Source organism: Amblyraja radiata, chromosome 17 (genome assembly GCF_010909765.2).
Source record: "Amblyraja radiata isolate CabotCenter1 chromosome 17, sAmbRad1.1.pri, whole genome shotgun sequence".
Taxonomy (NCBI): domain Eukaryota; kingdom Metazoa; phylum Chordata; class Chondrichthyes; order Rajiformes; family Rajidae; genus Amblyraja; species Amblyraja radiata.
This window is the reverse complement of record NC_045972.1, coordinates 16651693-16675091: the sequence shown is the minus strand read 5'-3', so window position 1 is coordinate 16675091 and position 23399 is coordinate 16651693. Positions and strand designations below refer to the sequence as shown.

At 41.5% G+C, this 23399-nt stretch overlaps 1 protein-coding gene across 1 annotated transcript in view; it reads right to left on the bottom strand.

Moving 5' to 3' along the window:
- Positions 1-806: 806 nt before the first annotated feature.
- usp10 (ubiquitin specific peptidase 10) overlaps positions 807-23399 on the bottom strand; it is a 77146-nt gene continuing 54553 nt past the window's right edge. The window contains exons 12-14 of the mRNA XM_033035793.1: positions 22278-22422; positions 20092-20157; positions 807-2710 (exon numbers count right to left, since the gene is read on the bottom strand). Of these exons, the coding sequence (XP_032891684.1) occupies positions 2523-2710; positions 20092-20157; positions 22278-22422 (399 nt within the window). The 3' untranslated portion in view covers positions 807-2522. The remainder of the gene's footprint in view (positions 2711-20091; positions 20158-22277; positions 22423-23399) is intronic.

The window sequence follows — 23399 nt, the reverse complement described above, 5'->3', positions numbered from 1 at the left end:
CACCGAGCTGCCAAAATTACTTCAGCAAACCAATGCTGTAGAGCTGGTTTTGTGGTGCATGACCCGAGTTTAATTGGAGATTTCAAGCTTTCATCAGCTGTTTGTCCAAGTGGGAAAGTTTCACAAAATCCTTGCCTGTATCAATTGGTAAAGTTGATCTGGTACCAAATCGAATCATTCAGAGCTGCGTGATGAAGCTGTAATGATAGTTCCGCAGCCTGATCGCTCTTCCTACATATGAAATGATTTATAATAGCTTCATAACAAAGTGAGGGAGGGGGGTAATATTTTTTTTTGCTATCAGTATTTTAAACATAATTGGAGCAGCAGTTTTACATTGGTTGATGGAAATGTAAAACAACCTTGCAACTGTTGGAATACAAACATGTCGAGTTGAACACATTCAGTAGATCTGTGGAAAACAATGTTTCAAGATGAAGACCCTATGGAAAAATAAATTTGTTTTAAGTTGTAGAGAAACCAGGGGAAGTGGGATGATAGGGAAAAAACATGTTAGCTCTCTCAAGATGCTGCTGGAAATGCTGACTGCTTCAGCCTTTTCTGAATTTATGTTTACACCAGCTAACCACAAACATTAACCTGATAATGTTTTTTTTTTTTTAATTGCAACTGAATTTCTTTAACATTTGCAGGATTCAGGAATGTTCAAATAGCAAAAACAGATATTGAGCAGATATGGAACCTTTTTTGTAATGATTTGGATGAATAAATCACATTACATAAATGAAAACTCAAACATAAAATGTAAGGACTAACACCTTAGTAAAATAGATTACACATAACAATTTTCCATAGTAATAGACTTTTATTCAAGGTAGTTTCTTCTGCAAGACAACAAATTAACTTGTAAGATCAAGTTCACAGAATCTAAAAGCAAATCATTTGGTTACCACGCAAGTATAGTTCTTAAAAAGCTTTGAAAATATCTCACATTAAAATGCCAACCATGTTTGGTCATCTAAGAATGGATTTCAAAGTAGAGGGGAAAGTTTTTATTTGGGAATGCACAAGTTAGAGATTCCAATGGCTGAATACATAAAAAGGTCAGGAAAATATATCTTTGCATGTAAGAACTAAACAGGTCTTTAAACAAAAGTTTCAGATACTTTATCAATCCCTGACAACCAAATATGGAAAAAGGGTTTAAAACAGACCAATCCCCAACACGAGCCACCTTCCATCCCAACAGAAAATCTGCATCCTCAATACTAATAACAAAGTATTTGCCATTGCCTAATGGCTCAGAAGTTTGATTTCTTACGGCAGTAAAATTAGTCCAGTTCAGTAAAAAAAAATGCAAATACATTTTATTTCAACTATTAACCACGGAAGATAGGGCAGAAAATTAGGACGTTTTTGGATAAGACAATTACTAGGTTATCGGACAGATGGTAACAATTCACTGACCCAAACAAGCAGCCCGTTTGACTGTCATGTGAGCAAGTTGTGAGAATTTATACAGCAGTTGTGTGGCAATCAACAGTGGAATGAGTTGCCAGTTAACTGCATGTTTGTAAGAATGTTACAATAAGCAAAAGTAAACTGCGTTTCCTAAGAATCAAAACATTTCAGAGGGAAGAGTTACTCTTTTGTTACAGCTCAGACATATTAAAAACCAATGTTGACTTATCAGTTGTTTTTGAAAGATTAACTAACTTATCATTCTAGAACTAGAGGTCTTTAAGTTTGCCAATTTCTGATATCAGTACAGAAAAGTTGAAAAAAGGTTTTAAATCAATGTTCCATTGTGACTGTGCACCCAATGCAGGTCCCAAACAGTTATTTAAAGAGCTTGTGATGAATTTATTAACTGAAGGGCAATAAAGCTCAATTTTCCATAAATATCACTAAATTGGGTGCAGTTCCATTTCAACAATTAGAGGAGCAAAACCACAGAAAGTAAACAAAGCCAGACTGAACTGTTAATGGAATTATATCAATCATTTTTTTTATCAAGTTTCAATTGTGTACACAGAAGCATAATTGCAATCAGAAGTCTTTGTAACTGCAGCAAAGTTACGATCACCCACCTATGCAGACTCAACATTTCAATCTCAAATGTGGATTGCATGTAATTTTTGTAACATGCAATGTTAAGCTTTTTTCATTAAGTATTTCCTTTAAACTGTCAGCATCCTAATGCTACTCAACACCCAGTAATCACACGCAAGTTTTTTTCTCATCAAAACATCAAAGCATTCGGCACAATGGAACACTTGTCCCTCCCAAAAAATCATAGGCTGATGTGTTACCTATTAACAAAAGCAAAAAACTTTAGCGACTGATATGAATGGAGTTAAATGTTATGAAAGGTGTCACATAGAGATATAAATCTACAAGATTTGCTGCTGGTGCACATCTCCAGGTTTTTCCCAATTATGCTTTAATCTGAAATTACTGGAAGTGGATTTGGAAAAATTGCAATGAGGGAGGGGAGGGTTTTTAATCTGACAGTTGGTGTTGTGGGAAGCAAGATGCTGGAGCAACACAGCAGTGACAGTTCACAGCAGATCAACGCGGCGATAGTACAGGAGGTAGGCTGTACGTTCAGCAGAGGGCTTCACAACATGGTACTGGTTTATCACTTTGACTATCTGGTCATCAATACGCAGCCAGCCATTAAGACCAATGTGGAAGACATCAGTGGTGTAATGTCCGCCAGTTGCACTGTTTCCATGGTGATAGACAACTGGAAAGGAAAGGAAAACATGGTGAGATCCTAAAAACAAGAGACACTCTTTTAAGTAACATTCAGCAATCAACAGCAGTAAATATTCCTTAGTTGATCTTTTCCATTTTCACACTAATAATCCACAATGCTTTTTAAAAAAAATCAAAGCCAGTGGGAAACATGACCAAAAGACAATTCCCACTGAAAGGATTGAACGTTGTTAGTTTCAGTTGTAGTTCAGACAGCCTAAGAATTTTTGGATGAGAGTCCCAGATGTTCCAACAGTAATAACATAACATCTATTTAAATAAATAAATGTGAGAACACTACGGTCAGTTCAAGGTTTAGAAGTTCCATAGGAAGTTAAATTCTGTTCAGAACTGAAGTCACATGAAGACTTACACAAACATCTTAACATCCTAATTTTGGGCATATGACAACTTACTTTTCATGTGTTCGACAAATCATCCCCTGGTTACAGCAGGGTCCATTCCTGTGAACTGTTCGTAAATTGAACAGTTCAAAAGTAGGACTTATGGCCACAAGATGTATGCAGCCCTGCAGCGGCCGGCAAATCCATCCCGCTCATCTCCCAAATACTCGTACGTATATATAGGCAGTACATAAGTAGAGTGGGAACCAGAAGATTAACCAGAATAACATGGAACTGCAGACGCTGGTTTATACCAAAGAAAGACAAAATGCTGGAGTAACTCAGCGGGTCGGACAACATCTCTGGAGAACGAGGATAGGTGACGGCTTGGGTCGGGACCCTTCTGCAAGGGGGGTGGGGGCAATGAAAGCTGGAAATGTGGAGGGGTAGGACAGATCTGGCAGGTGATAGGGGATTTTGATAGGCAGATGGTTGGACAAAGGCTAGAGGTAAAACGACAGATTTGAGTCCATAAAGGACAAATAGTTGTGAATTGTGAAACGCAAGGGTAGAAAAGTTGTGAATTGTGTAGCTATTGGAAGGGATGCAGGTGATTAAATGGAAACTATGCAAATCATGAGCAGCATGGTAGCCGTGCTAGTTTTGAGCTTGATTAACTTTGTTTGCTCATATATTAGGTTATCAGATTCCCAAGCTCAAAACATCTTTATTCAGATAACTAGATGCATGGTAAATTGGTGTAAATCATATTACTTACTACCTGTGGGATAATATATATTCATTCACATACTTATGAAAATCATTTACAGTCACTGTTTACTTTTTAAATAGCTATAGAATAAGAATTTAAGGGAAGCCAGTGTGCTGGTATTACCCATGCCCAAACAATCTTGCAGACATTTGCATGCTGGATCATTATATTTAAAGTCAATTAAATTATGCAACTCCGGCTAAGGATCACCTCCCACAACTGGATCAAGGACTGCAACATCCTGATCTTCACGGAAACTTGGCTGAACACTGACGTTCCTGACAGCGCCATCCAGCTATCGGGGCGTCATTTACTCCGAGCGGACAGGACATCAGACTCCGGTAAGACCAGAGGTGGGGGTCTGTGCATTTATGTAAATAAAGCATGGTGCACGGACTCCACCATCATCGAGAGTCACTGCTCAGCTAACCTTGAGTTCCTCTTGGTTAGATGCAGACCGTTCTATCTGCCCAGAGAGTTCACCTCCACTGTTGTGACTGCAGCCTATATCCCTCCTGATGCTAATGCCAAGCTTGCAATGAAAGAGCTGCATACTGCCATTAGCAATCAACAGACGCACAACCCCGAGGCAGCCTTCATTGTTGCGGGTGACTTCAATCACTCTAACCTGAAGACTGTACTCCCCAAATTCCACCAATATGTTTCCTTCCCCGCTAGAGTAGACAAGACACTGGACAAAGTCTACACCAACATGGCTGAAACTTACAAAGCCATCCACCTCCCCCACCTTGGTCAGTCTGATCACGTCTCATTGTTCCTGCTCCCTAAGTACTCCCCACTCATCAGACGGGTTAAACCAACTGTGAGGACAGTTAAAGTCTGGTCAGAGGAAGCGGACTTCACACTTCAGCAGTGTTTTGGAAACACTGACTGGAAGGCGTTTGCAGCCCAGGCCACCCTTGACTCCCACACGGACATTGATTCCTACACATCCTCTGTTCTGGACTTTATAAACTCCACCATCAATAGTGTCACCTCCCTCAAACAGGTGACCATATTCCCGAATCAGAAGCCATGGATGAACAGCGAGGTCAGGCTACTGCTGAAAGCACGGGACACCGCTTTCAGGTCAGGCGATGCTCGAGCCTACAGTTCAGCCAGGGCTAACCTGAAGAGGGGCATCAAGAAGGCCAAGCACTGCCATAAGCTCAGGATTGAGGAGCACTTCAACAACAACTCCGACCCCCGACGCATGTGGCAAGGCATCCAGGCCATCACGGACTACAGACCCTCCAACACCACCCCCACATCCAGCGACGCCTCCTTCCTTGAGGAGTGTAATCACTTCTATGGCCGCTTCGACAGGGACAATCTAGAGACAGCCATCAAGGCTGTGCTACCTGCCGATCACCAACCCCTCACACTCACCCCCTACGACGTATACGGCACTTCACTCCGCCCTCTCCCACCTCGACAACAGACACTTACGTAAGAATGCTGTTCATCGATTACAGCTCAGCATTCAACACCATTATACCATCAAAACTGATCACCAAATTCGGTAACCTGGGCATCGACCTCTCCCTCTGCAACTGGATACTGGACTTTCTAACCAACAGGCCCCAGTCTGTTAGGTTAGACAAGCACACGTCTTCAACCCTCACCCTGCACACCGGCGTTCCACAGGACTGTGTGCTGAGCCCCCTCCTCTACTCCCTCTTCACCTATGACTGCACACCAGTACTTGGTACTAACACCATCATCAAGTATGCAGATGATACAATGGTGATTGGCCTCATCAGCAACAACGATGAGTCGGCCTACAGGGAGGAGGTCCAGCACTTAGCAGCATGGTGCGCTGACAACAACCTGGCCCTGAACTCCAAGAAGACCAAGGAGCTCATTGTAGACTTCAGGAACTCCAGGGGCAGCACGCACACCCCCATCCACATTAACGGGACGGAGGTGGAACGTGTTTCTAGCTTCAGGTTCCTGGGAGTCAACATCTCCGATGACCTCTCTTGGACCCACAATACCTCAACTCTGACCAAGAAGGCTCACCAGCGTCTCTTCTTCCTGAGGAGACTGAAGAAGGTCCATCTGTCTCCTCAGATCCTGGTGAACTTCTACCGCTGCACCATCAAGAGCATCCTTACCAACTGCATCACAGTATGGTATGGCAACTGCTCTGTCTCCGACCGGAAGGCATTGCAGAGGGTGGTGAAAATTGCCCAACGCCTCACCGGTTCCTCGCTCCCCTCCATTGAGTCTGTCCAAAGCAAGCGTTGTCTGCGGAGGGCGCTCAGCATCGCCAAGGACTGCTCTCACCCCAACCGTGGACTGTTTACCCTCCTACCATCCAGGAGGCGCTACAGGTCTCTCCGTTGCCGAACCAGCAGGTCCAGGAACAGCTTCTTCCCGGCGGCTGTCACTCTACTCAACCACGTACCTCGGTGACTGCCACTCGCGCCCCCCCCCCCCCCCCCCCCCGCCCCGGACACTTATTATTATTTATTCAAATCATTTGCTATGTCACTCTTCCAGGGAGATGCTAAATGCATTTCGTTGTCTCTGTATTGTACACTGACAATGACAATTAAAATTGAATCTGAATCTGAAATTAGTCTATTAAATTTGACGTAAATTAAATTTTGTGCCAACTTTTCCACAAAGTTCGATTAACCTTCTAGCGTAAAGGAAGATACCGCAGAATAATTTGAAAAGGCTCTAAGATTAGCCAACCCGCATTTCTAATACCATTCCATTAGCCAGCGAAGTCTTCCACTGAAAAATTGAGGCAAACCGCAAATGGCATTAGGGAAACTAATAATCATTTGGCAGATGTACCTAAAAAAGTAGTATGATGAGATGACATGAGTGAGATCAAATTTCAATTAGTTTCAGTGGCGAATGTAACATCTCCAAGTTTGTGGATGACACAAAGCTGGGTGGCAGTGTGAGCTGTGAGGAGGATGCTATGAGGCTGCAGGGTGATTGGATAGGTTGGGTGAGGTTTGGTGGCAGATGCAGTATAATGTGGATAAATGTGAGGTTACCCACTTTGGTGGCAAGAACAGGAAGTCAGATTATTATTGAATGGTGTCAGATTAGGAAACGGGGACGTGCAACGAGACCTGGGTGTGCTTGTACATCAGCATGCAGGTACAGCAGGCAGTGAAGAGAGCTAATGGCATGTTGGCCTTCATTGCAAGATGATTTGAGTTTAGGAGCAAGGAGGTCCTACTGCAGTTGAACAGGGCCCTGGTGAGACCACACCTGGAGTATTGTGTGCAATTTTAGTCTCCTAATTTGAGGAAACACGTTATTGCTATTGAGGGAATGCGGCGTAGGTTCACCAGGATAATTCCCGGGATGGCGGGACTGACATATGATGAAAGAATGGGTCGACTGGGCTTGTATTCACAGGAATTTAGATGGATGAGAGGTGATCTTATAGAAACATATAAAATTCTTACAGGATTTGACAGGCTTGATGCAGGAAAAAAAAAATCCTGATGTTGGGGGAGTCCAGAACCGGGGGTCACAGTTTAAGAATAAAGGGTACGCCATTTAGGACTATGATGAGAAAATCTTTTTCACCCAGTTGTGAATCTCTGGAATTCTCTGCCACAGAAGGCTGTGAAGGTCGATTCTCTGCCACTGAAGGCAGTGAAGGATGTTTTCAAGTTAGATATAGCTCTTAGGGCTAAATGAATCAAGGGATATGGGGTAAAAAGCAGGAACGGGGTATTGATTTTAGATGATCGGCCATGATCATATCGAATGGTGGTGCTGGCTCAAAGGGCCAAATGGTCTACTGCTGAACCTATTTTTCTATGTTCTATGTTTCTGTATGGTTTAAACTACCTTTTACTTTTGTAAATAGAGGATGTACAAAGCAACTCTGCACTTGAAATCAATGCAAAGACCAAATAGACTACTGATTCGCCAAAGAAGCCGACACTGATTTACAAACTCATGACAACTCCATAGCAAACAGTAGCTATGATCACGCACATGGGGGATAGAGTTCTGGGCCACGCAAAGTACTATCATTTTTCTCTGTGGTTTGGAGAATTTACAGGACATTTTACCCTTCTTATAAAACTGCAATAACATTCCATGAACACCAAAACAGAAAGTTAAAAGTAAAAATCACCTTGATGTGAAATGAGGAGCTAATAATAATTCAGATTTGCATTCATGTATGCATCTAAGAATCAACTAAATGCATCCAAATACACATTTCAACAATAAAAACAGTTCAATAATGTTTGCCGATTCCATAGGGCCACTGCAACAAATTACTAAAATCACTATCCTCTGGTGAACGTTTTCCTCAACATGCACTGCTACACCACCATTAATTACCATTATCGCTCCATCCCTGGCCCCTATTTCAGCCCGTCTGATCATCTATCAGTGCTGCTCCATCCGGTTTACAAATTGAAGCACAAGGCACCAACATAAAGAGTAACATTCGTACTGATAAAGACTCAAAGTGCTGGAGTAGCTCAGCGGGTCAAGCAGCATCTCTGGAGAACATACCATACATGACTGTAACCAAGTCATACACAAGTACAACACGTACTGCAAAGAGAAATATAGTGCCGTAAGTGTAGATTAAAAGAAATGCACGGTCTACAATGAGGTAGGTTGGAAGATCAGGTCAACATCCTCAGAGGTCGGTTCAGTTGTCTGACAAAAGCAAGGAAAAAGCTGTTCCTGAATTTGGTAGCAAGTACGATCAGTAGTGGTCTGACAGACTACTTCAGGACAACCTTGAGTTGGTAGACTGGAACATATTCACAATCACTTCATCCAGCCTGCTGTCACTTCATCAGCTGTCACCAATTTTATCAAGAAATGTATTGACACGTGTTCCAACAAAGACAGCTAGGGTTGATCCTATCCGGACACCGTAGATGGACAGGTGAATCACTCTCTGTTAAAGTCCAGATCAAAGGTTTTCAAGGATCATCCCAGTGTACAAGGTCAAGAGCGTCTCTGCAAGGTTATCAAGGATACCAGAGAATTTCATACAAGCTGGAAACTCAATTCAATTAAGCAGATGTTAGGTGATTATGGAACCTGAATATCACCATGGTTTACAAGCCAAAATTGGGGTGATCTCTGGCAAGAACACATCCCAACTTGCTGAGCTCAATTTCCTTTATGCATATTTTGAACCGGCAACAAAGTTCTGCTTAGGTGTGTTCACCAGATCTCGGTGTCAGAATTCAGATCTACTTTCATAAGGGAAGGCTCTTGGAAAACAGCTGACCTGGATGGAGACCCTGGAAGCATGTTTCAAGGAAACAGGTTCAAGGATCTGACTACCCCAACAAAATAAGGCTCACTTGTCTGTTTAGTTACAAATCAGTTTTATTGGCAAGAGAGAACAAACACAATACTTGTCTTGGTATGCGCAGGGTCCAGTTTTATAGCAGCACACCTCTCTCTCTCTCGCTATCTACGGCGCTGATCGCGACTAAGCCCGTCGGTGAACCCCTCTCGTACATGAGCACATCAGATTTATTGGCAAGAGAGAACAAAAAGAATACTTGTCTTGGTATGCGCGGGGTCCGTTTTACAGCAGCCTCCGTCCACGGCACTGATCGCGACTCATCCCGTCGGTGAACCGCTCTCGTACATAAATTAACTTCTGGCTTACTAGCGCCTGCCTTTATACAGGCAAGAAATCAGCCATTGAAATACCCGCCGGTGGGTCCAGGTCAATAGCGCTGCTCCCAAATTCAAACTATAACCAATGGCAGGGCTACAGACGGCGCGCAAATCAATCCACACAACGACGCAGACTTGGTGCGCAAAAGTAATACACAGCGCTGCTGGTTTGGTGCGCAAAGGTTTAAACAGAGCGCTGTCGGCTTAGTGCATGGGAATTTAAACAAAGAGCTGTCGGCTGCAGCGCTATGGGGTCTAAATATAGCGCTGTCGGCCACAGTGCTACGGGTCACAGACTGTTCGGGCAAAATACTCATATAACAACGCGATCTTAAATCATGCGCCGATCAACTGATGACAGACTTCACTGACATTTTCAGCTTTTCACTTCAACGGTCCTCTGTAGCCATCTGCTTCAAGGAAACCTCCTTCAGCCCAGTCTCCATGAAGTGATCTGTCTCAATGACTACTGCACAGTCACTAACATCGACCATAATGGAGTGCTTTGAAAGATTGATCATCCTACATCTGACCAGCCTTTTGGACAATCTAGATCCCCTACAATTTGCACACAGGAAAAACAATTCTACGGAGGACACTATCTCGCTTTCCCCAACTATTATTCAGCTCTGCACCACCTTAATAAGAACAGGATGCTATGCATTAACTATAGCACTGCCTTCAACACCATAATACTCAATTCTTAAATCTCTGGGCCTTGGCTTAGGGACCAACTGGCCTCTGGACCTCTTGGCCAGCAGACCTCAGTCATCAGAATTGGTTGTAACAGTTCCTCCACTCTACCATCAACATTTGTGTCCCTTAACGTTGTGCACTCAATCTCTTTCTCTACTCCCTGAAGGCCAATGATCATGTGGCCAAGCACAACACCAATTCAATCTTAAGTTCTCCAATGATACCACTGTTGTCAAGCCAAAGCATCAACGACCCTGAGACAAAGTACAGGGAAGAGATCGAGAACTGTGCGACATGATGTCAGGACTACAACCTAGCCCTATTCATCAGATAAAAAGGAAGCAAGGGAGAGAACACAACCCTATCCCCATCCAGGGGGTTGCTGTAGAGATGGTTGACAGCGTCAAGTTCCCAGGCATCAATATCACCAATGACCTAACCATTTCACATTGATGCAGTGATCAAGAAAATACAAAAGTGTATTTATTTTCTTAGACATTTGAGAAGATAAGAGTAGTCCAGGAGGATGGTCTCAAACTTTTTCCAGATGCGCGAAAGATGGAATGCATCGCAGCTTGGTATGACAATTATTCTGCTCTTAGATTAGTTTAGTTTAGAAATACAACGCAGAAACAGGCCCATCGGCCCATCATAGCTGATCATTCAGAATCAGTACCCCGTTCCTGCTTTCTCCCCATATCCCTTGATTCCATTAGCCTTAAGAGCTATATCCAACTCTCTCTTGAATACATCCAGTGAATTGGCCACCACTGCCGTCTGTGGCAGAGAATTCCACAGATTCACAACTCTAGGTGAAAAAGTTTTTCCTCATCTCAGTCCTAAATGGCCTACCCCTTATTCTGGGATAGGACCCCTGGTTCTGGACTCCCACAATATCGGGAACATTTTTACTGCATCTAGCTTGTGCAATCCCTTAATAATTGTATTTGTTTCTTTACGATACCCTCTCATCCTTCTAAATTCCAGTGACTATAAGCCCAGAGGAACAACTCCAGGACTGTTTGGAGTCTGTAGACTGGGCAATTATCAAGGACTTGAACGAATACGCAACAGTCGTTACAGACTTCATAAAGAAAAGTGTGGAGGACTGCATCCCCATCAAAGCCTTCCGAGTGTTTCCCAATCAGAAACCTTGGATGAACTTTGAGATCCGCACTCTTTTGAAGACCAGACACCGGGCATTCATGTCTGATGATACAGTGGTCTACAAGAAGTCCAGATACGATCTTGGTAAGGTCATCAAAAAGGCCAAAAGGGACTTCTGCTCCAAACTGGAGGGTGAGACAGATGTTCGGCAGCTGTGGCGGGGCCTGAATGCAATCACCTCCTACAAGGCAAAATCAGGAAGCAGCTCGAATGTCGGCGAAACATCACTCCCCGACGAGCTCAATGCGTTTTACGCACGCTTTGATAGGGAGAATAGTGATGTGCCTTCCCGAGCCCCCAATCGCTGAGGCCTATGTCAGGAAATCCTTCAGAGGGGTGAACCCCCGAAAAGCGCCTGGACCTGATGATATACCCGGTTGTGTTCTAAAAACCTGTGCGGACCAACTGGCTGGAGTTTTTACGGACATTTTCAACCTCTCACTTCTGAGGTCTGAGGTTCCCACCTGCTTTAAAAGGGCATCAATTATACTGGTGCCCAAGAAGAGCAAGGCGACGTGCCTCAATGACTATTGACCAGTGGCACTAACGTCTGTTGTGATTAAGTGCCTTGAGAGGTTGATCATGGCGCAAATTAACTCCTACCTCGACAAAAACCTGGACCCACTGCAGTTCGCTTACCGCCACAACAGATCAACGGTGAATGCGATCTCGCTGGCTCTCCAGTCCGCTCTGGATCACTTGGACTACAAAAACTCATATGTCAGGCTGTTATTCATTGATTACAGCTCGGCATTTAATACAGTCATCCCCTCCAAGCTGGTTACCAAACTCGCAGAACTGGGTCTCTGCGCATCCCTCTGCAATTGGATCCTCGACTTCCTTATTCACAGACCAGTCTGTTCATATTGGTGGAAATGTGTCAGCCTTGATAACGATCAGCACGGGTGACCTCAAGGCTGCGTGCTCAGTCCCTGCTGTACTCACTCCATACTCATGACTGCGTAGCCGGTCATAGTGCAAACTCAATCATCAAGTTCGCTGACGAGACCACTGGTGTGGGACGTATCACTGATGGGGATGAGTAAGAGTATAGAAGAGAGATCGAGCGTCTGTCCATATGGTGCCAGCACAATAACCTGGCCCTCAACACCAGCAAAACCAAGGAACTGATTGTGGACTTTGGAAGGAGTAGGATGGGGACCCACAGTCCCGTTTATATCAACGGGTCGATGGTTGAAAGGGTCAAGAGCTTCAAATTCCTGGGCCTGCACATCTCAGAAGATCTTTCCTGGTCCAAGAACACTGATGCAATTATTTAGAAAGCACATCAGCACCTCTACTTCCTGAGAAGATTAGAGAGTCGGTATGTCAAGGAGGACTCTCTCTAACTTCTACAGTGGCACAGAAGAGAGCATGCATACAGTAGAGAGGTTGCATCATGGCTTGGTTCGGCAACTTGAGCGCCCTGGAGAGAAAAAGACTACAAAAAGTAGTAAACACTGCCCAGTCTATCATCGGCTCTGACCTCCCTTCCATCGAGGGGATCTATCGCAGTCGCTGCATCAAAAAGGCTGGCAGCATCAAGGACTCACACCATCCTGGCCACACACTTATCTCCCCGCTACCTTCAGATAGAAGGTACAGGAGCCTGAAGACTGCAACGACCAAGTTCAGGAATAGCTACTTCCCCACAGCCATCAGGCTATTAAACTTGGCTCGGACAAAACTCTGAACATTAATAGCCCATTATCTGTTTATTTGCACTTTATCAGTTTATTTATTCATGTGTGTATATATTTATATAATGGTATATGGACACACTGATCTGTTCTGTAGTCTTGCCTACTATGTTCTGTTGTGCTGAACCAAAGCAAGAATTTCATTGTCCTATCAGGGACAGATGACAATAAACTCTCTTTAATCATGAATCTTGACCTCGGCCCTGTCCACCACAGGCTCATCACTTCCTTCCATCGAGTTCATCTTCATGGGTGTGCATGGTGTAAGGCTGGAAGTATTGCCATGAATGCCCACCACCCTGGCCATTCCATTTCCCTCTACCTTCTGGTTGAAGCACAAGAGCTTGAATGTCCAGATGTACAGAGTTAAGGGCAGCATCTGCCTTGGTGCAATCAGACTCTAGAAACAATTACCTCTTTCACACCTTCTTCCTAGAGATGCTGTCATATACTCCCACTCTTAACTATCTATTTCGGGCTTTCTGTTACTGTACTTCAAATTATTTTATTACACTTGTGGATTGCACTACAATTTTGTACCATTCTGCTTTTTTACACTCACTGTTGTATTTATTGTTGTGTTTATCACTACTGTATGTATACTGTTTACTATGCTTCATATGAACAAGGGATTTCATTGCCCTTGGTGCATATGACAATAAACAAGAAACTAACTAAACAAATAGAGCTTGAGCTAAACATTGTGAGATAAAGTAATCTTTATTCTTTAATAAAAACTCAGTTCATATTTCATGGCATCATAGTTCCAGTACTTTTCCTCATTTCCTATTTACACCTCCTCCTGACAAATTAGCTCCATTTACTCTTGTCCTGATCAGACATTTTTGTTCTCCCCACTCCTGCCCTTCATCTGCAACTTAAACAAGCCTGTTGTCAAAATGTTCCTAGTTTTGAAGACCTATCTGAAAATTATGTTTTGCCATCAACAAATCATGTCCAACACGAAAAATATTTGCAACATTTTCTGCCCTCGCACCTCCCTCACATTTCACAAAGTAGTTACATGGAAAAAACAAAGTCTCAGGACCAATGTGTAATCTTTGCTGAATTAAGACTTCCACATGGATGTTATTTTTGGGCTTATAGCACCAAAGTGGAATAAAATGAAGACCCAAAGTGTGTGCAAATGCTGGAATCTAGAGCCAAAAGCAAACCACTGGAGGAATTCAGAGGGGTTGGCAGCATCTGTGGAAGGAAATAGACAGTCGACATGTTAGATCGAGACTCTACATTTGATGAATTGTCTCCACCCAAAATGCAGATTGCCGATTTTCTTCCTTGAACTTACTGTATCAAAACCCACCTCAATCCTCAATCCTCTCCTTTCTACAATCATCATTCCTAAATAAACCATACCTTGCCCCCCTCTTTTTACCAATCCACAAATCACACACATTTCTCCTCTTAATTCCCAAATTAAGGATCAAACCTCAATTGCACATACTGACGTATCTCAACTAAAATAGAATATTGGAGGCCCTGCAACTTGCCACTCCAACATAATCTTGGCACATAGGCTTAAGTTTGTGTGTCCTTGATTTAAGCTAAAGATCCCACAAGGGAAGATCTTGTTTCTTGGTTTCCTGGTCCTCCAAAATATTCCAAATGAAATTTAAACTGGAGGTGGTAGAGCTGCTGCATCACAACATCAGATCCGGGCTCAATCTTGACCCCTGGTGCTGTTTGTATAGAGATAGCTCGTTCTTCATTACCCTGTGGATTTCCTCCGGGTGTTCAAGTATCCTACCACATTCCAAAAGGTATAAGGGTTTGGGGGTTAACTGTACAAGTCCCTAGTGTATAGGGAATTAATGTGAAAGTGGGATAACAAAGAACTAATGTGCACAGTCGAGAGCATGCTGACCGGTTGCATCGTGGCTTGGTTCGGAAATTTGAGCGCCCTGGAGAGGAAAAGACTACAAAAAGTAGTAAACACTGCCCAGTCCATCATCGGCTCTGACCTTCCTTCCATCGAGGGGATTTATCGCAGTCGCTGCCTCAAAAAGGCTGGCAGTATCATCAAAAACCCACACCATCCTGGCCACACACTCATCTCCCTGCTACCTTCAGGTAGAAGGTACAGGAGCCTGAAGACTGCAACAACCAGGTTCAGGAATAGCTACTTCCCCTCAGCCATCAGGCTATTAAACCTGGCTCGGACAAAACTCTGATTATCAGCAACCACTTTCTGTTATTTGCACTACCAGTTTATTTATTCATGTGTGTATATATTTATATCATGGTATATGGACACATTTATCTGTTTTGTAGTAAATGCCTACTATTTTCTGTGTGCTTAAGCAAAGCAAGAATTTCATTGTCCTATACAGGGACACATGACAATAAACTCACTTGGACTTGGACTTGAACGAACAATTGATGGTTGGTGTGGACTCGATTGGCCGGAGGGCCCATTTCCATGCTGTATATTTCAATCATCAGTTCTTCAGTCATATATTCTTTTGTAATATTAAATGGCTGGATGGTTTGGGCCTGTAAACCAAAGCTTTCTATGATGTACCTTTAACAAGGGTAATGAGATGATTGAACAGGGAACTTTATATGTGAAGGTCCCCAAACATTTAAAGGACCAACTCATGTGATGGTGTTTGAAATCAATTGTGATATGAAGTCAAATGCTATGAGCAAAGGAAACCATCTTGAACCCATGACAATGCAAACACCAGATTATGTTTAAAACACACACGTCATTTTCTTAGTCCTTTAGCACAACTTCTTCCCAATAAAGATCATGAGATGATACGGCATGCAAATCTCACAGCAATTTTGCAATCTTTAATGGTAAATACCATGTGCATGTCATCTTGTTCCTGTAAACATGTCCACTCTTGAATCTACAGATGGTCTACAGATGGAGCCAAGATCACACTAGCTTATTTATACTGAGGGAGAACTCCTACATTTATTGTAGAAAAATCTGTACAAAATTGATAATGCAATTAAAAAAAATTACATCTGACCATGTTGTTCAGATTTTTTTTTTTAAATGAGAGATACGGATCTACATGGATGAAAGTTATGTGTTCTGTCTGATTACTGTTGTAAAACTTTATAAATCATTTCTAATACAGAAAATTTCCAGTAATGCAAATTCTAAATTGTTGTCATCGTTAAAGACTCAACAATTTAAGATAACAAATCCAAATACTTTTAACCATTTTTAAGAGGTAGTTTATGTTAGAATATAAAATGAAAGTATGACACAGTGCTGTTTATTTTTCTTAAATGCAGATAGTGTTATTCTAATGAGATCTTTATTTGAACAGCTAAACTTTTATTTCAGCAGCAGCACAATTGTCAAAATAAACAACTCCAAATTGTTTAAAGATTGTGAGATAGGAACTGAAGTAATCAGCAACAGAACAAAATATATCATGTTATGCTATAACCTAGAATTGTTTAATACCAGTAACAAATCTGGTAACATCACATTTTACTTTTCATATGCTATTCTTTGATGATGACCTGGAAAATTCCACTTTCACATTACTGATTGTCATGAATGCCTTTTCAACAAACTTAAAAATCACTAGAATTTAAAAATATCCCTCAAATTCCATTGTGAAACCTTGTGCAAAAAAATCAACTTTTTTGGTTCTTTTAATTTCAATCTGACATTTTAACATTTCAATCTTCAGTCCAGTCAGTCATCTCCTGCCTTCTCAGAGTTATTTCACCATGTGCAAAGGACAAGTCAAGAATGTGATGGAATATAGTTGTGTAGATCAGTGGAGCCCCCAAAATACATGTGAAAGTTGATACTACCCAGTTTAATAGAATAAATGAAAATTCAGCTGCATGGGTTGAAAATCTACAATATTGCAGTAAAAGACAAAGGCAGCATTTATGGCAAGAGAAAGATCAGGGGGAAGGTTCCTCACTTATTAGAACTGGGAAAGAAAAAACAGGTTTGAGTTGCAGAGGGTTGGGAAGGACAGATGGGACACAGAGAACCTCTCTGACAAGGTAAAGCCCGGGATGGCATCAGGGATAACATATTAATGAAGCCATCATGATAGATCACTGGGAATTTCTAACAACGCTACATTTCACAGATTTTACATGATCCTCTGTTTGGGTACTCTCTCATCAACCTATCAACCAGATGGTATCATCAACAGCTTATATCAGTGGTAGAACCTCATGTGATCAGAGATATTCCCTTTGACTATCCAACCCTCCCGCACACTCTGACTTACAACTAGCATATTCTCTCTTTTGCGATTCTGATGAAAGGGGTCTTTGACTTGAAATGTTAACATTCTATCTTTCTACAAATATTTCCTGACCTGAGTATTTCCAGCAATTTATTATTTTTATTTCAGTAGCTGTCCATCGCAGGTGCACTGTGCCTGCAACGAGTACCATTAACAAAATACAGTGCAATACTGGTCAAGGGACTCCCAATAACACTTCTAGAACCCACAATCTCTTTTAAAGACACAAAGCCACGGGAAATATGGGAAAACCACAACACATAAGTTACCCTCCAGTTACACACTTGTGGATATCATTATTTTATTGTCACTTGTTTTAAATCCTAGAACTTCCTGACATCTACAGACAGCTTCACCACATGGAATGCTGTAGTTCAAGCAGCATTTATGACTCTCTTCACAAAAGCAATTTGATGCAAGCATTCAATGCTGACATTGTCAATAATTCCTGCACCCTTCAAGAGAAAACCCTGTACAAATCCCAACAGTGCCTCCGCATTTTTAACTCCTTGCTACTAAAGAATCATCCATATTGAAGTCTTTATCAGCACAAGATCCATAAATAGAATACTTCTGAAAAACTGCACATTGTCAATTTTTTGAAAAGTGGCAATTCAATAAAAGAATGGAATCCAATGCAGAAAACAAAGAAAGTTCAACATTTTCTTAGGGAACATTTAAATCCATCCGGCCATTTGGAAATAAGTAGCCTCTGAGAAATGCAAAGTGAAATAGATGACACAAGTTTGCAGGTGTACTTATGCAATGAACATCCACATTAGTGGACCATTTGGCCCCTGAAACCTAGTCCTCTATTCGATAAGATGATGGCTGATCCAATTTAACCACATTCATGCTGAGTAGATTTCACCCCTATGCACATGAGAAATCTATCAACATCAGCTTTAAAATACTCCAAAATTGCTATATCAGGAAGAAAGCTCAAAAGACACTCATCCCTCTCATGAAAAATTTAATTAATTTTAAATTGGCACTGTTTTTGAACAGTGACCATGGGTTCTAGATTTTCACACAAGAGGAAACATCCTCTCCACATCCATCCCATCAAAATCATCTGGGATCTTACATGTTCCAATCAAGTCCCCTATCACTTTTCAAAACATAAGATACAAGCTTAGCATAGACAATTTTTCACGCCAACCATCCATTCCAGGTATCAGCCGAGTAAAGTTTATCTGAACCATAGAGCAGTATCTTTACATCCTTCCTTAAGGAGATCAATACTGCAGACAAAAATCCAAATGTAATCTCCTTAATTTTGCTTCCATACTATAGGCATTGAAGTCCAAGGCACAGCTTTTCCGTCAAATAATCTTGGAGGACTACAAAGGATACTTGATTAAGGAATTTAGGAACATTAGTACAGCAAAGGTTGATGGAGGGAGAATTGGTATTTCAGAAATTGTGGTTGAAAAAAAATACTCCAGTTGAACTCCAGTTGTACATTTGGAGGTCATTGATTTTGTACGTTTAAAAAAAATTGCAATTTGTAGCACAGAAATTCTGAGATATGAACGATAAAGCAAACCCATGAATCAAAGATGCTGCTAGACACAAAATGCTGGAGTAACTCAGCAGGACAGGCAGCATCTCTGGAGAGAAGTAATGGGTGATGTTTCGGGTCGAGACCCTTCTTCAGACTGATGTCAGTGGAGTGGGCGGGACAGAGACAGAATGTCGTCGGAGACGGGAAGACTGGTGGGACAACTGGGAAGGGGAGTGGATGGAGAGAGGGAAAGCAAGGGCTAGTTGAAGTTAGAGCGCAAAGATGCTGTCTGGTCTGAACAATTCCAGTGTTTTGCATTCACTAGCTTTTTATTTTCACTTTAACCTTGGAAGTAATTTGGAAAAGGCTATCAAGTTTCTGGTTTAGAATTATCTGGTTAAGGGCCACAAGACATGTCAACCCGTGTAATTAGTTTAATCTTGGAAGAATGCCTGACTTTTTTTTCACTGGTAATCTAGACCATTATAATTCTAAATACTGATTAAGTGAACACCAGTTAGACTAAATAAAGCAGCAACACATGATATGTCAGTCCTGCAATTGCAAAAGTAAAATATTCAGTCTGCTTCTCTTGTGTAATTGGCAAATTCTTAGAGTATATGAATTATTTATGTAAACATATTCAACTTAACAGGAAATAAGAGGACAATGTCTGCAGTCAACCGCTATGGAACAACGCACCAATTTTGTACATAATGGAATTCTTAGAGAACAGTTCTAAAATCAGGACTGCTGGTACAAGAACAGAATATGAACATCCTGCTTCACAAAAAATACATGTAGACACACGGAAGTGTGCAAATGATTGACCAATCGGTTAACATTAAGTATCAAGTATCATTCCTCCAAGAATGTACACAAATTGCTTAACTGTTCCTTTAACTGCTACAATTTAAATGTTCAAATGATCTAACCACATACAGCAGCCCGAGACTGTTTTTTATAGCTTCAGGAAAGAGGAGTAAGTTATTCAAGCTTATTGACACTTTGCATTCTCACATCATCTTTCAGAACTACAAATCAATATACCAGATGATGTTTTTCCTCTGTAAAACAAAGAAAGCCCCTACAATTTTGATCTCCACTGTAACCTTTCCCAGTGCAGACAATTCGACAGTGTCAAATTGCAGCACCAGGAATTTAGCACCAGTTTAACACCCAAAGATTGACATTTTCTTTTAAAATATTGTAGCTCTTTTAACAATAATCATTACAAATACAGAAACCAAGGGATTAACAATTTAAAGAAATTACATACCTGCAAAGAGCCTATAAGTTCTTTGGACTTTGGAAATCTTACCCTTCACACCAGGGGAAAGGAGATCTACAAGGGAAGAAATAACTTTTAGTAACGTGATCTCTTGTTACAGGTCAATTTTGACTAATATAAATGGATATAATATAAAGTTTTAATATAAAGGGATAACGTGGGAAATGTCAAAGAACAGAAATAGATTCAGCCGAAAACCGAAAAATTTAAAAAATGCAGAATATTACTTCATGAAACCACTTAGATTCTTGCTAAGATATTGCTGAGGATGACACGTCTTTAAATGTTCATTTAATGAAGTAAGAATATATTCATGTCTTGATGAAAGTCTCATCTGGAATGTGTCAATAACTGCTCCCCACGGAATCAATGATAATTTGGAGTTTGGAAAACAAGAGACGATGAAATGACACATTTGCAATGGGAAATCCTTTAGATGGGATCTATTCAATGCACAGTAATACTGAAATTTTAAAAAATCTCACCACATTAATGGTAAACATTGTACTACCAGACTATTGTAAAAATAAGTCCATTCTGTTCACTCATGTACTTCAGGGAAAGGAGCCTTTACCTGATTTGGCCCATTTGTGACTACAGGCCCAACATGTATGGCTAATTAAATGCCTGCGGAAATGCTGCAGCAAATAACTCAGTGGTTTTATCATCACCACTGCATTCTGACAGAAACCACCTGACATCAAACTGAATTCCAACAGATCAAACCCCAGTTGAACTTAGTTAACCCCAGTTAAGAGTCATCCTCTCCAATATTTGCAGTTTGTTGTTCAACAAGCATGACTACTCAACCAGTCATACTTACAGACAACACAATCACAATCCCTGGGTACATCCTATTCCATTAGCAGAACAGACGCACCAAAAGCAGGAGGATATAGACTGGAAGAAATAGCTCTTTGAGTTCTCAACATTGACTCCAGAAAACATGGCATCAGGTCAAATAGGAGTGAGGAAATATCCCCCTGATTACAACATAAGAAATGAACTCCTTCAGAAATGAACCAATGTTCTAGCTTGTTGAGAAATAGCCATAAAGACCACTAAACGAAGCAAAGAAACAAAATGTTCTCTGGGTGTTGCTGACAGGTAAAGCAAGTAATTTTCTCCCCATCGTGGTTTGACAGGATCCCTCTGTCTTTTCCCTTTGCCTCCATCTCCCCAGGGTACTTTTGTAACTCAAGTTACAAAAGCCACCATGTAGATGCAAGTTTCCAGTTCTAACCAATTGGTCACTGAAAGTTAACATCATTCATACAGTAAAATAGATTTTCCATTTACACAATAATCAATCTCCACTCTACTGTTCCTAACATTCCTCTTAATAATTTTGTCAGTTATTCTCAACTAACTGCCAGACGTTAACCCTGCTTCCATGTTAAATTATTTGAGGTGACATTTAGATTATCTTTCACTCAATACAAACAGAACACATTAGTTTAATTCCTCCATTCATTGTGGTTATGTTGTTTTCGCATCTCCCAGGAATCTCCTATCCACATTGGTTGAGCAGGCCTCGGCAAAGAGCTTGTGATCAGAATTGATATTTCTGAAAATCAGCAACTTTTAAGGGAGAATCGGAGATATAAAAGCAGCTGAGACTCTCTTTTGCTTTATAACACAGCATTTAACTAATTGCAAGGCTGTGACATATAACACATTAATAGCCAATCTGTTTATTTGCACTTTATCAGTTTAATTATTCATGTGTGTATATATTATGCAATGGTATATGGCCACACTGTTCTGTTCAGTATTCGGCCTATGTTCTGGTGTGCTAAAGCAAAGCAATAATTTCATTGTTCCATCAGGGACACATGACAATAAAGCTCTCTTGAACACTGTCCGACAAGTGTTCCAGTAGAAAAAGCATTTTGCAAAAAGAATAACAGTGGTCACCTCTAGCTACTATCATACTAAGATGAAACACTGGTTCAGCGTTAAATTGACAGAATCTTAAACCCGTCTATTCTCCCCTGCACAGAACTGCAAATACTGCACTGGTGGAACAAAAGGAAAATGGCTGTTGGGAGCAGATCCTTTTGTACGTTAAGATGGCTGTTGCCCATGGATTTCAGAGTTCAAAGGCAGGATGATAAAAATACCTTCAAGCAGTGTAGCTATTAATTGTACATGATTATGCAGTTAACACTTACCTTTGCTTATTTCAAGATCAATAGGGTAATCGATATTCTTGATTGGCTTCTGGCATCCCCCAGTCTTTTCATAAATGAAGCGTTTAAGATGCAGGACAAGAACAGGTGGCAATTCTTCCAAGGTCACACGGCGACAAATCTCCACCTGAAAAAAAATTTGAAATAAAGTTCAATTTCTATGTTTACACCAACATAAGCAAATCAGGAATCAGCGTGACATGAATTAAAATTAACAAAAATTCTAAACTGTACATTTGACAGGGAACAAGGTCAATTTACATTACTTGTAGTAAATTGTACTTCAGCTTATGACATTCAATGAACTGGTGCCACAAAACTGCCAACATAATTTTACTAACTAGTGCTGAATAGGGAACATAATTAGAAAGCATAATACATGTAAATATTGCTACAAACTGTAATCAATTCAAAGATACTTCACACTTCTTATAATGTTTAAGAACTGCAAAAAAATCGAAGGTAGACAAAAATGCTGGAGAAACTCAGCGGGTGAGGCAGCATCTATAGAGTGAAGGAATAGGTGACATTTCGGGTCAAGACCCTTCTTCAGACTGATGTGGGGGTGAGGGGGGCTGGAAGAAGAAAGGAAGAGGCGGAGACAATGGGCTGTGGGAGAGCTAGGAAGGGGAGGGGAAGTAGGGAGAAAGTAAGGACTACCTGAAATTGGAGAAGTCAATGTTCATACCGCTGGGGTGTAAACTACCCAAGCGAAATATGAGGTGCCGTTCCTCCCATTTGTGGTGGGACTCACTCTGGCCATGGAGACCCAGGACAGAAAGGTCGGATTCGGAATGGGAGCGGGAGTTGAAGTGCTGAGCCACCGGGAGATCAGGTTGGTTAATGCGAACTGAATGGAGGTGTTGTGCGAAGCAATCGCCAAGCCTGCGCTTGTAGAGCAGTTGACACGTAGAGCAGCGGATGCAATATATGAGGTTGGAGGAGGTGCAGGTGAACCTCTGCCTCACCTGGAAAGACTGCTTGGGTCCTTGGATGGAGTCATGGGGGGGGGGGGGGGGGGGGGGGGGAGGTGCTTAGATCTGCATGACTGAAATGCTTTAAATATACCCAATGTCTTGGCCTTCACAGCCGTCTGTGGCAATG